Source organism: Echinops telfairi, unplaced genomic scaffold (genome assembly GCF_000313985.2).
Source record: "Echinops telfairi isolate 266 unplaced genomic scaffold, ASM31398v2 ScPeMD7_70;HRSCAF=299, whole genome shotgun sequence".
Classification (NCBI taxonomy): domain Eukaryota; kingdom Metazoa; phylum Chordata; class Mammalia; order Afrosoricida; family Tenrecidae; genus Echinops; species Echinops telfairi.
In genome coordinates, this window is record NW_022103968.1 from 59400567 (window position 1) to 59415613 (window position 15047).

At 39.7% G+C, this 15047-nt stretch overlaps 1 protein-coding gene across 2 annotated transcripts in view; it reads right to left on the reverse strand.

Moving 5' to 3' along the window:
• The window catches only part of DNAJC12 (DnaJ heat shock protein family (Hsp40) member C12), a 55823-nt gene that overhangs the window by 24371 nt on the left and 16405 nt on the right, over positions 1-15047 (reverse strand). For both annotated transcript variants that reach the window (XM_045291487.1, XM_045291488.1), the window contains exon 3: positions 578-717. In XM_045291487.1, the coding sequence (XP_045147422.1) occupies positions 578-717 (140 nt within the window). The remainder of the gene's footprint in view (positions 1-577; positions 718-15047) is intronic.

The window sequence follows — 15047 nt, forward strand, 5'->3', positions numbered from 1 at the left end:
CACCGCCCAAGGGAGACGAACAACAGAAATGTGAGTGAAGGGAATCAGTGGACAGTGTAACGTATGAAAATAATAATAATTTATAACTTATCAAGGGATCATGAGGGTAAGGGGGTGGGGGAAGAAGGGAAAAAAGAGGAGCTGATATCAAGGGCTCAAATAGAAAGAAAATGTTTTGAAAATGATGATGGCAAAAAATAAAAAATTTTTTTAAAAAAAAGAAAATGATGATGGCAGCATATGTACAAATGTGCTTGATACAATCGATGTGTGGGTTGTTATAAGAGCTGTAAGAGCCCCAATAAAATGATTTATTTTTTTAATCGTTTTATTAGGGGCTCATCGGACTCTTATCACAATCCATACATACATCCATTGTGTAAAGCACATTTGTACATTCATTGCCCTCGTCATAAAATGATTTTTTTTTAAAAAGATTTTATGAACACCGAATTAGCCGACCTTTATCAGCTTCTTAAACTTCGCCCTCCTGTTGCTTATTGACTCTTAATCCATGAATCTAACCCCTGGGCGACCTGAGTGTCACTAATTCACACCCCACCAGAGAGAAACCCACCGTTTTCACGGAGTCACTCAGAGCTTCCCATTGCTGGAAAGGCACCGCCATCTGGCTCCTTCGCCAGTGGTCATAGCGGGCTCGACTCTCTTCGTTGGTCAGAACTTCCTTTGCTTTGTGCAGTTTCTGGAAAGTCTCCACTGAAAGACAAGTCAACAGGTGAGCACTTCTCGCTGGAAGGGGCTGCTGTAAACTCTAAAACAATCTACCTGCTTTCACTGGGGTCGTGGCTCTGTCAATTACTAGCTATATAACCCAGGGCCCACTTCCCTCATTATGCTTTAGCTGCCTCATTTATAATGTATACCATAATGCATAAGCAAAATAACGTGTGTACAGTGCCTGGTATACAGTTTGCCTGCTCCCTTTATTGAGTTATGTGCCAGATGTTGTGCAGGACAGTGGTGACACAGGTATGAACAACATAAACGTTCAATGTGGTAGGAGAGATAGACATTGAAAAAAGTCACAGATTTGTCCACCGGGAAGCACCGTGCAGTCTTCTCTAGCGGTGGCCGTAGAAGGAGGACAGTAGGCAGAGAGGGTTGTGCTCGAGCAGGAGGAAGTGTGTGGATGAAGACTGAGACAAGAGGAAGCACGGAGGAAAAGAACGCTCGGATGCCCAAGAACACAGAGCGAGGGGGGAGATAATGAAGAGTCTAGATTAACGAGTTATTTGGGGCCTTAAGGGACCAGGCTATGGGCGCTGCTCTGTTTTCCTGCAATGTAGGAAGCCCCTGGGAGGTTCCAAGCGTAAGGATGTGCTGACAAATGCTACCTTTTGTCATTAATCGTTTTGGTCAAATAGCATACAACAGAAACCTTTTTTTTTTTTTTTACTTTATCATTATGAGCTTTTTTTTTTTTAATCAATTTATTGGGGCTCATACAATTAATCACAATACATAGATCAATTGTGTAAAGCACATCTATACATTTGTTGCCCTCATCATTCCCAAAATTTGCTCGCCTCTTGGGTTCCCAGAATCTGCTAATTTTCCTTTTTTTTTTTTCCCCTCCCCTTCCCTTCCTCCTCCCCTTTCGCCCATCAACAGAAACCTTTAATGGCCCAGATGGAAATAGTTTCTAAGTCTTTTCTGCCCCTCACTGAAGCTAAAACTTTCTCTAGAGCTAGATATAGATCAATATACAAAATTCAAGTGTACTTTTATATACTAGCAATAAACAATCCAAAAATGAATTTTAGGAGGAAAATCCCATTTAGCATAGTATCAAAAAGTATAAAATACTTTGGAATACATTCAACAAAAGAAGTACAAGATTTCAATACTGAGTACTACAAATTAGCAATGAAAAAAAAGCAAAGAAGACTGCAGAAAGTAGAAAAATATCCTTATTCATGGAGTACAAGACTTAACATTGCTTAGTAACTCTCCCCGCAAATAATCTACAGATTCAATGCAATCTCTACAAAAATCCTCGCTGATTCATCAGAAGACCCCAAACAGATATACTGATGCAAATGATGGGTGTCGGAGAGGAAACCCAAAGCCCATCTGTAGACAATTGGACATCCCCTCCCAGAAGGGTCACAAGGAAGGAACGAGTCAGCCAGGGTGCAGCATAGCACCAACAAAACACACAACATTCCTCTAGTTATTTAATGTTTCCTCCCCACCACTACTATGACCCCAGTTCTACCTTACAAATCCAGCTAGACCGGAACATGTACACTGGTACAGATAAGAGCTCGCAACATACGGAGTCCAGGACAGATAAACCCCTCAGGAACAGTAATGGGAGTAGTGATACCATGAGGGTAGGGGGAAGGTGGGGGCAGAGGGGGAGAAACGGGGAACCAACTACAATGACCAACGTATAACCAACCCCCCACCTACCAACCCAGAGGGATGAACAATAGAAATATGGGTGAAGGGAGAGAGTAGATGGTGTAAGATATGACAATGGTAATAATTTATAATTTATCAAGGGTCCATGAGGGTGAGAGGGTGGGGGAGGGAGGGATGGAGGGAATAAAAGAGGAGTGATACCAAGGGCTCAAGCAGAAAAAAAATGTTTTGAAAATGATGATGGCAACATATGTACAAATGTGTTTGATACCATTGATGTACAGATTGTTATAAGAGCTGTAACAGCCCACAATAAAGTGATTTATTCATTTTTTAAAATCCTAGCTGATGGTTTTGTAAAAATTGACAAGCTGATATTAAAATTCATAGTCATATTCAAATTCAAAGGACCCCAAATAACCAAACATCTTGAAAAAGGAAACCAAAGCTGGAGAACTAACTTCAAAACGTACTACAAAGGTATAGTAATCAAGACAATGTGGTACTGACATAAGAATAGACAGATAAACCAATGGAACAGAACTGAGAGTGCAAAAGGAAGCCCCTAGATTCAAATGGGGGAGAGTAGTCTTCATCCGATGGCACTAAAATAACAAGATAGTTCATTCAAAAGAATGATGCTGGCATCCCTACCTCATACCATACATAAAAATTAACTAAAAGTGGATTACACTATTAAATGTAAGAGCTAAAACTAGAAAAAATAAAAATAAACCTTTGAATGATTAAATGGGACCTTAGATATGACACAAAAACACAGGCAGTAAAAGAAAAAACTAGATAAATTTAAGTTCATCAAAATTTTAAATTTTGAAATAAGAGCCCCCAATAAAATGATTTTTTAATAAAATAAGTATTGAAACACTGAAAAAAATTAGTTTTGTACTTCAAAAACCCACTGAATGGATTAAAAATATCCATTAAACCTCTTTAGCATTTATAAGGAATGAATAATCACAATAATAAGATAGAAAAATGTTTTGAATGGGCAAAGGATCTGAATACACATTTCTTCAAAGAAGAAACAGCCAATAAGCTCATGAAAAGATATTCAACATCATTAGGCATGAAGGAAATTCTAATCAAAACTCTGCGATACTACTTCAGATGCACTAGGAAAGCCACGATAAAAGGAAAGAACAAATAACAAGGGCTGGCAATAATGTAAAAAAATTAAAACTCTCATAAAATGCTGGTAGGAGCCAGCAGGGCAGTCAACCACTTTAAGAAACAGTTTGACAGGCAATTCCTCAAAGTTTTAAAAATTAAGTAGTCATATGACCGAGCAATTCTAGTCCTAGGTATATATCTTCTCAAGAGAATCAAAAGCATATGTCCGCACAAAAACTTGTATGCAAATATCCATAACAACATTGTTTAGAATAACCACAAAAAATGGAGACAATCCAAATGTCCACCACCTGATGAACAGATCATGAAAATGTGGTATATTCACACAATGAGATGCTATTCCCCAAAGGGAACGAAGTTATAAGATCGATGAACACTAACGCCATTACACTAGATGAAAGAAGTCCGTCACAGAGAGTGACATATTGTATGATTCCATTTATATGAAATGTCCCGATTGGGCAAACTTATAGAAACGGAAAGTAGTTACCAGGAACTCAGTTCTCTTTAAGGTGATCAAACGTTCTGAAATTAGATAGAAGTGGTGGTTAGACAACTCGGTGGATACACTATGCATCACCGAACTATGTACCTTTAAGTGATAGATTTTTTGGTATAGCAATCATATCTTAATAAAGCTGCTATTATTTTTATGCATTTATACTTACAGGTGAGGGAGCAGTTTGGGTATGGTGGTATGGTCACATGAATTTATACATATGTTAAAATTCACTGAACGATGTACCAAAAGAAGCCAATTCTGTCTGATAAGTTTTCAAACTTAAACAAACTGTCATGGAATTGATTCTGACTCATAGCGACCCCATATGTTATATTTTAAAATAAAATTTAGTTTTGCCTTTTTTTAAATCATCTTATTGGGGGCTCTTACAGCTCTTATCACAATCCATATATACATCCACTGTGTCAAGCACATTTGTACATATGTTGCCATCATCATTTTGAAAACATTTTCTTTCTACTTGAACCCTTGGTATCAGCTCATTTCCCCCTCTCCGACCCTCCCTCTCTCATGATCCCTTGATAATTTATAAATCATTATTATTTTTTCATGTCATACACTGACCAATCTCTCCCTTCACCCACTTTTCAGTTGTCCATCCCTCAGGGAGGAGGTTATATGTAGATCCTTGCGATTGGTTCCCCCTTTCTACCCCATGTCCCCTTACCCTCCTGGTATCACTACTCTCATTATTGGTCCAAAATCTAGTTTTAAACTGTTCATAGAAATACTTTAACATAAAACTTGTGAAAGGGTCAAAGATAGAAACAGAAAACCCTGAGATAAGTTATCTATACACACCTACATTCCCAGCTTTGTCAAAGGCCTGGTCCCGATCACATTTCTTTTTTGCAACAATTTTATGAGGTGATATTATTAACATCTTACAGAGTCTAAGACTGGGGGAGGTTAATAGACAAGCCCTCGACTCAAGGGATGGTTCCCTGATTCAAACCCAGCCAGTGTTCTCCAGGCTACATTTACACTCCCCGCCTGCCCTAGTCTCTTGGTGCTGCTGTAACAGATGGCCCAGAAGTGGGTGGTTTAAGAGGAACCGAATTTTAGTTTCTCCCCATTTCTGAAGTTAAAAGCCCAAATTCAGCGTGCCAGCTTTATGAGCTGTTTCCTTGTTTGCTCTTGGAGGGTAATCCTTATCTCAACTTCTCTGACAATCTCGGCATTCAGTGGAGACCTCTCTGTGGTGCCTATCTTTCCCCGTTCTAGTGCCTGCTTCTATGCCTGATCTATTCCTTTTAACTCTCAAAAGTGGCTGGTGTACGATATACCCTGCACTAGAAAGGCTTTATTAACATCCCAAATGGGATTATATCCACAGAGGATTTCCAACACATATTCAAGACATTACACTGCCCTTTTCTATTTTTCTGCAATGCCTGTTACCCTCTGATCCCCACTTTCTTCTCCAACTCCGGAGAGAATCACAACTTCATTATTCATCAATAAAGTCCAGCTTGTGCCCCAGGGAAGCTCAAAGTCTAATAGATAGTATAAACAAAGCATTCAATACAACATGACAGAAAAATAACAATGAAGCAGCAAGAGTGGTTCTGCTTAGGGAATCAGGAAATTCTTCATTTGTTTTATCTAGTGTAGATAAAACCTTACACTTGAACTTCCTTTTTCTTCACATCTCATTTCTAACTTACTAGCCAGCCCTTACCTTCAAAATATACCCAAGGTCTGACTCCTTGTTACCATTTCTGCTGCCTCATTCAGGGCCAAGACCCATCTGTACTTGTTTGAAGCCATTTCCCAAGCAGCAAGCAGAGCTCTCTTTAAAAGGGGAGTCAGATCATTCCACTCCTCTGCCCAAAACATCCCGTAACTCTTCATTCCTCTCAGAATAAATCCCAGAGTCTGACCATGGCGACTAGGCCCACTCATCTCCCCTCTGCCTCTCTTCCCTCTCTGACCACAGCACATTCTAATTTCTTTTTTTCTTTTAATCATTTTATTGGGGGCTCATACAATTCTTATCCCAATCCACACATACATCCATGGTGTCAAACACATTTGTACATTTGTTGCCATCATCATTCTCAAAATATCTTCTTTCTACTTGAGCCCTTGGTATCAGCTCCTCATTTTTCCCCTCCTTTCCCCACCCTTCCTCCCTCACAAACCCTTGATAATTAATAAATTATTATTATTATTATTATTTCATGTCTTACACTGTCCGATGTCTCCCTTCAACCACTTTTCTGTTATCCATCCCCCAGGGAGGGGGTTATATGTAGATCCTTGTGATCCGTTCCCCCTTTCTACCCCACCTTCCCCTTACCCTCCTGGTATCACTACTCTCATTATTGGTCCTGAGGGGTTTATCTGTCCTGAATTCCCTGTGTTTCCAGTTCCCATCTGTGCCAGTGTACATCCTCTGGTCTAGCCAGACTTGTAAGGTGGAATTGGGATCATGATAGTGGGGGGAGGAAACATTAAAGAACTAGAACCCTTTTGGGGGTTGAACAACCTTGTCACAGGGGTTACCCAATTCACAACAGTAGCAAAATTACAGTTATAAAGTAGCAACAAAAATAATTTTTTAGTTGGGGGTCACCACAACATGATGATCTGTATTAAAGCATCGTGGCATTAGGAAGGTTGAGAACCACTGAACTAGAGGAAAGTGGTATGTTTCATCAGTGCTATACTACACACCGACGGGCTTGTCTCCTCCCCGTGACCCTTCTTTAAGGGGATGTCCAGTTGCCTACAGATGGGCTCTGGGTCCCCACTCTGCACTCCCCTCATTCACAATGATATGATTTTTTTGTTCTTTGATGCCTGATACCTGATCCCATTGACACCTCGTGATCACACAGACTGGCGTGCTTCGTCCATGTGGGCTTTGTTGCTTCTGAGCTAGATGGTCACTTGTTTATCTTCAAGCCTTTAAGACCCCAGACATTGTATCTTTTGATATGTAGGCACCATCAGCTTTCTTCACCACATTTGCTTATGCACCTGCTTTGTCTTCAGCGATCATGTTGGGAAGGTGAGCATCGTGGATACATTCTAATTTCTTGACCTCCCTTTGCTCCATTCATATTGGCTTCCCCGTACATTATGTAGACTCCAACCACAGGGCCTTAGCCCTTGATATGTGCCTTGTTTAGAACACTTTTACCCCAGAAACCACCTTACCAGTAATCCCTACCCTGCCTACACTAGATAAAAGCCTAGGCTCACCTCCATCAACCCTATATCTTCATCCCACTACCCTGCTTTACTTTTCTCCATAATACTTACCCCTGGCTATGAGATATATTACAGAGCCCTAGTGCTCCAGGTTAGAAGGTGGACTGATAACCACCGGGTCAGTGGTTCAAACCCAACAGCCACTTCTCAGAAGGACGAGGAAGCCCCTTCTTCCCATGAAAATGTACAAAGGGTCCCTATGATTGGAATCAACTCAATGGCAGTGGGTTTGGGTTTAGATTTCTTTCTTTTTCTTTATGTGTGTGTGTGTGTTATCTATCGCCCCCCACATCAGAATGTAAACCTCAAAGGGCATCACTTTTTGTGTTCTTTTGTTCTCTGTTGCATCCCTTGTACTAGCTGAGGAAATGGCATGAGACCATATCTGTCCTCCTCCAGCTACCTAAGGGAGAAGGCGAATCAGTTCTACACCAGCCCAAGACTGATTGGCACGAGGCAGAGGTCAGATGTGCCTCTACCCTCCACCTCCGTCCGTTACCCGATTCTGACAGCAATCGTCCCTCCCCTGGTTCTCTGCTCAATAATCCACTTGCTGCAATGTCCACACAGGACTCAGACAATACTCATGATTATGGGAGTTTATTAAGGAAGTTAACTACACTCCACAAGCCAGGATCAAAAACATTAACAATACAGTGCTTTGTTCACAGCAGTGCCTGTTCCCAACCAAGCCAGCAGCCACCTCTCTACCTGAGTGGCCTCTGACTTACTCAGGCAAGTGTTCCAAAGCTCCTCTGATGCTAATGAATGCCCAAAGGGTACCTCACTGTCAGGCTAGCATCCCGCCTGAAGGCGCTCACCGTTATCCCTCTGTGGGCTGGGAAACGTCGGCTCTGTCTCCTGGCCTGGGCCTCTGCTGCCTTAGATGTGGCCACCGCGTCGCCAGGGCCCCTGCGTGTGCTCCGCTAGCAGCTCCTCCTTCTTGATAGTTGTGGAATTGTCTTGCTGCTTCTGAAATGGCTCACTCCTCTTTGTTGTTTATTTGTTTGAGATGAGTTATTTGTCACTAAAGATTCCAAGTCCATTTCAGTTTTATTTTTCCTCCTTTTTTTTTAAGTTGCTCAGACCACTATTTAGGTTTGAAGGATAAGGAATTGATAGAGATTTGTCTGTTTGTTTGTTTGTTTGTATGTTAAGAAACTTATCGAATATATTTACAAAGCCCACCTCAAGAAATAAAATTAACAACAGTATCCTGTTATACCCTCCATATATGTGGTTCTCACCACCACCACCCCACCCCCGCATCCATCAAATCCTTCCGTCCTCCCTCCTGAATATCCTCCCCTCTCCTTGTTCCCAGCCCCGTCCCTGGACCCATCATAGTCATCAAAGCCTTGTCTTTTGGTGTATAAACCACATTTCTTTTGCTGTTTTTCCTTATCATAATGGCATTACTGAGTATTTATCTTTGTAAGATTGACTGTTTGTTAAGCATTATGTTCTCTACTTTGTCCACGTCTTGTGGTGTTTAAGAGAGTTGTTATTGTCTTTTATTGATCATAATATTCCAGAGCATGATTGTACCACTCATATCCAACAGGTGGCAACACTTAACAATCCTCGCCTTAGAGTCCTCTCCGCCTTGTTGGCCTGCCCCCACCTAGTCAGGGGTGGGAGTTACAGACTGGAAGGAACAGCCATACCAAGTACTCCCACTTCACCACAGAAGTCCTCAAAAGTGGTTACTCGGTGGACTAAGAGCCACATGATGCGCAGTTCAAAACCAACAGCAGCCTCGCCAGAGAAAGACTGGGCTTTCTCCTCCCATAAACAGTTACTGTTTTAGAAACCCACAAAGGGTCGCTCGGAGTCAGCATTGACTCGATGGCAGTGAGTTTGATTTTTTTTTTTTTCTGCAAATATAAAAAGTTCATCTAGTGATATTCCTTCGGCTCCAAGCACCAAAGACACAACACATCCTTGGAAAACGTAATTAGAAACACCCAATAGTACTTACAGGTCTTGAGTAAATGATTTGAACTCGACCACTAACCGAAATCCATGACCATGGAGTCCTTTCCAACTCATGGAAGCCTTGCAGGACAGACTAGCACTGTCCCAAAGGCTTTCCACAGCGGTCATCTTTATGGAGATGCAGACTGCGTATCTTTCTCTTGTAGAGTAGCTGGTGCGTTCAAACCCATGACCTCTTAGCAATCAACTGCTTAACCACGGCACCACCAGGGCTCCTTACCTTTGCTAACCAAAGCTAACAAAACCATGGGCAAACAAAAACTACCAAATATCGTATCTTTTGATAACAACTTGCACTGGTGAGCTTTTTTTTTTTTCTCTTGCTGATGGCAATGTCAACATCCCATTGTAAAAATGACATGTCACTTTTCCCAACAGGAATAAAACCTTAATAAATTATTTTATTTCCAACGGGAATAAAAGCTTAATAAATTATCATGTGCTTTCCAGTTACTACTAGAAAAAAAATTGCATTTTAACTGCAAGTCAACATCTCTATACATTACTGTCGGCTTCACTTTCCAGAAGGTAAGGAGCCAATCCTTCCACAACAGCTGGTGAGCCAAAGCAAGAGAGCCTCTCTTTCATATTATTCAGTCCTCTTCACTACATTTAATAAAAATGTGTGTGAGTCTCTATTTGTCTTTTAATATATCAGCTAATCAAATGAATCATAGAAGATAAACATTTACCAGTCCTAGGAATAGACATTTTGTTTTATAAGCTATACAAGCAAACACTGCTGGGACCGACCTTTGACAGACATCCTATTTAACTTGTAGATCTACTTTGAAAATACAGATGTTTCTCTAAATTCATATTTTACAGTACAGTTTATGTTCACAGAGCCATATTTAAATATATGCCATTTACAATCATTTGGGAAATAATAATAATAATAATAATATGGTGCCAGATCATGGATTGAAGAAAGTTGTGCAGAAGACACGCCAACTCTTAATAATGGTTCACTAGCAGGGAGAGATTGGACAGACTTTCACTTTCAACATTATTTGTTACCAGGATGTTACTTGTATTCTAAAGAGAAAAGACAAGAAGGGTTTTCTAAAGTAAGAAAATATTGAGACATTGAAAAATAAAAGCAAAGGATGAGACCTCCTCTTCTTCAAATATCTAAATGTCTTTGAAATCTGCACATTACATACACCATTTCACGGGTGCTTAATTTAGTCTGAAACGTCCTTTCTTCATGTTAAAAAGGAGTTAACAGAGTGCTGGTCTGAAACAGTTACTGTCACACACAAGGGACTGATAAGAGTTTTGTGCTCAGTGACACAATAGCACAGCCAAGCCAACTTCCATCCCTTTCACCTGGAGAAATAAGGGAATTTTTAAAAGCCGTAAAACCCAAACACCATTTGATATCTAGAAAAAGGTTACTCGTGGCAATCCCACGTGGGCTACAGTAGAACTGCCCTCCGTAGAGTTTTCAGTGGCTGATTTGTGAGAAGCAGATCACCAGCCCTTTCTTCCAAGGTGCCTCTGGGTAGACTAGAAACTCCAAGCTTTGAGTTAGCAGTCAAGTGGGTTAACCATGAGAACTACTTAGGAACTCATTTAAAGGCTTTAGCTTTCAAATTGGCAAAAGGGGGTGGGGTGGTTGTGGTGTGCACGCAGCAGATGAAAGCATGGTAGAATGCTACTTGTCAAAAAAGAAAAAAAAGCTATAATATTATATCTTGAAGTACTGCAAAAAGCAAGAAAAGAAAATCAAAAAATAAAATAATTTAAAATGTTTAATTAAAAAAGAAAATCCACTTAAAATATCCACTGAGCCCTTCCTGTATGCAAGTCACTTCATTTACTCTTCATCACAGACGTAAGCAGTAATCATATTGGTCTACACAATTACCTGTGAGGATGTTTGAGGCTCAGAGAGATTACCCAAGATCACTTGCACCCCAGACCCAATATCCCATCCTTGTCTCTGCTCCCCCAACCTCCTAACAAAGCGGTAATTTCAATAACGAAGGTTAGGATTACATTTTGTTGTTGTTGGGTGCGGTCAAGTCCACCCCTAGGTACCCTATGTACAATAGAACGAAGCACTGCCCAGTCCTGCACTATCCTCACAATTGCTGTTTGGGCTCATTGTTGCAGCCACTGTGTCAAGCCATCTCTTCAAGGGTCTTCCTCTTTTTCGCTGCCCCTCGGCTTTACCAAGCATGCTATCTTTTTTAAGAGACTTGTCTCTGCTGATACCATATACAAAGTACATGAGAGGAAGGCTTGCTACCTCTGCTTCTAAGGAGCATTCTGGATGTATTTCTTCCAGGGCAGATCTGTTTGTTCATTTGTCAGTCCATGGTACTTTCAATATTCTTAGCTAGCACCATAATTCAAATGCACCGATTCTTCTCTTCTTTATTCAATGTCCGAATTTCACATGCAGATGAGGTGATTGGAAATGCCATGGCATGGGTTCAGTGCACGTTAAACTTCAAGGTGATGCTCGGGCTCTTCACCATTTTCTAGAGGTCTTGTGCAGCACATTTAACTGATGTTTGGTCTCTTGCCTGCTGCTCCCATGAGCATTGGTTGTAGATCCACGCAAGAGAAAATTCTTAACAGCTTCAATGTTTTCTCAGCAAACTTAGAACAGAGGAGAAATGCCCCTGTAGGCTTCCAAGACTGTACAGCTTTAAGGGAGTAGAAAAGCTCATCTTTCTCCTGTGGAGTGGTTAATGGTTTTTAATTATTGACCTAGTGATTAGCAGTCCAATATATAATCGACAACACGACCAGGCCTCCCTTAAGACTATATTTTATTGCACCAAAATGTATGCACACTAATTAAACTTCTCCTACTTGCAGCTCTGATGGTGCAGTGGCTAAGAATCCAGCTGCTAACCAAAAGATCAGTGGTTCAAATCCACCAGCCACTGCACATGAAAAAGAAGTGACAGTCTGCCTTGAAAACCCAGCAGAACAGTTCTGTTCTGACCTAGAGGGTCGCTGTGGCCCATCACAACCTGCAGATCCTCCACAAACTAACCTTGCACCAGAGATCCAGAAGAGGACCTCAAATGGTTTGTGAGAAGATGGAATTAAAGGATCATGGAAATTTTCTACAAACTTGTTGAAGCCCCTTCATATGTTTCAAAAGATTCCTTTATGTTCTGGGTTTCTACTGAGCTAAAAATTGGTGTCGGGAGAATGTTTTATATTTCTATATAATTTTATTGACATACAATTTACATATGCAATTTAGCAGCTCAGTCATATTAAGAAGAGTTGTGCAGTCATCACCACAATCAACTTCAGAACATTTTCTTCTTTCTCACTCTTTGCTGTTAGCTCCCCATCCCCCACCCCAATCTCTCCTGCCATGCCCCTAGGTAATTATTAATCCAGTTAATGTCCGTAATCTTACTCCAACTAAAAGGTAAGTAAAGAATCACTTCTATTTTCAGAAATTGACATCAGTACCAAATGGAGTAAATGGGTGCTTAAATAGGTTTGGAAACAATTTCTACTTAAAGGTTGATTCATCTATCTTCTCCTAACCTGACAAGGGACGATACTGATGTCTGTGTACCTTTTCATTTTAAACAATATTTACACAGTCTAGTGTTTCTCTGAACAAGAAGCCTTGGGGTAGCCCTTATGTAAAAAGCCCCATCACTATGGCAACCAGAAATGGTAATGATTGCACGGTGATTCATCATGTATCCCAACTAAAAATTGTTTTTCAGGAACAGAACAATGTCACACTTCACCGAAAAAGAACCCAGTTAAAGAATAACCTGAAGTGTGGTTGTTTTTTAAGTTTCTATCAAATTTGTTTACCTCTATACTAAGGCGTTTATGTTAATATTAACTGCCAGTATAGAGGTAATTAATATTTCTCCAAAGTAAATGCTGATGCATTCATCCACTCATTCAGTCAAGAAAGTATTTACACAGAGTAGGTGTCCTGTGGCAGACACTGTGCTAAGTGCAAAGGATACCACTGTGAGCGAGACAATTAGGGGGTCTGCTTCACTGAGCTTCCAGGATGAATAATAAGAAACAAGCAGACAGTGTGACACATCGTGTGCTGCATGCCAGGCAGGGTTTTCTGGGCATCTGAGGCTCATAGGACTTCCCAAAAGAAGTGAAGGTTGAGACCTGACCCAGCCAAGCAAAGCAAGGCAGAAGGTGTGTGGGCCTCGGGGGAGTTAACAGGCAAAGGCGGTATACATCAGGGAACCAAAGTAACTTTGTATGGCTGACGCAGGCGTTCAAGATGTGTGTTGATGAAGAAAAATTGAGGATGAAGATAAAAGAGAGCCCTATACCAAAGTTCCAGCAAGGACAATTATAAACTATTACTACATGTATAATCATAGAATAAGGGTGAATAACACACAAAAGAGTACATGCTGTATGATTCCATTTATATAAAACACAAAACCAGACAAAATTCATCTATGGTGACATACAAAATGGGGGAGCATGCTTACTTTGAGATTAAACATGGAAGGTCCTGAATATGTTCTCTCTCAACCTGAGCATGCTTAAACTGGTAATCCATATACACAATATACACAAATGTATCAAGCTTATACTTTTCTATGTACATTACCATAACCAAGATATGCCTGAGGGGGGTATCAGTTGTTAAAACCTAAGCAAGTATTATTTCATAATTAAAAAGTCATTTATGAAAATCAAAAGGATCAAAGATTTCTAGAGAAAATTAATAAAAATATTTATAACAAAAAAAACCTTTATAGTCATCTAAGTCAATTGCTTGCTAAGCACACACGGAAGTACCCCAACTTGGGTGATACAGGATTTTAAACAATAAAATCACAGATCAGAGGAAGGAATTATGTTAGAGCTAAAATCTGAGCACAGGTTTTCAGAAGGCTGTGGATCACAATGAAAGCCCAAAATTTATTTGCAGTCTCCACAGAGATTAAACCTTCATTGAATGCAGTCAGACTATTGACCAGAGATATTAAGAGCCTTGCCTCAGACAGAGTACATCAGAAAGTAAATTATTGCAGATAATAGTTAGTTTAAATTTTAACATCTTATCTTTGTTTTCCGTTTTGATTCATTTGTTAATTTATTCTAAGTTTTATTATTTCCTGCTTTCTTTTGGATTGAGGTTTTTCTATGTTTTATTTTTGTTGTTTTTGTTGGGGTTTCTTGGTATGATTTTCTTTATATGAAATCAAGGATAGATAAATCTATAAACAGGAATTAGAATAATAGTTTTTTAGGGTTATGACAGAGGAGTTTGGGATGAGAATGGGGAGCTAATAACAATAAGTACAAAAATGAGGAAAATGGTCTAAAATTAACTGTGGCAATGACTGCACAACTCTTTTTTAATATATTCAAACCATTGAACTTTATGGCACATGAATTATATGTCAATATTTTAAAACTAATAATATTATAAAATAAAAAGTTTGGGTTTTATCTTTTCCATAATGTGAAGCTATTGACAGATCTTAAAATTAGCACTGTAATTATTGGAAAAAACCACATATGTTATACAAATATACAAACTATACGTATATAGTAACATATGAAGAAATATCTAGGAAGGGAAATTATCAAATCTAAGTTAATAGTACCTATCCTGAAAATAAAATCAGGGAGGGAAACACAAGGGAGTTAAACTGCATTGATAAAGTTTTAAATTAGGAAGTTGCTATAGTGTTCTTTATACCTTTTATCCATATTTAAATCTTTTATATTTTTTTCATCATGAAGGAGAAAGATTACTATGTGGATAAACTGGAGAGCT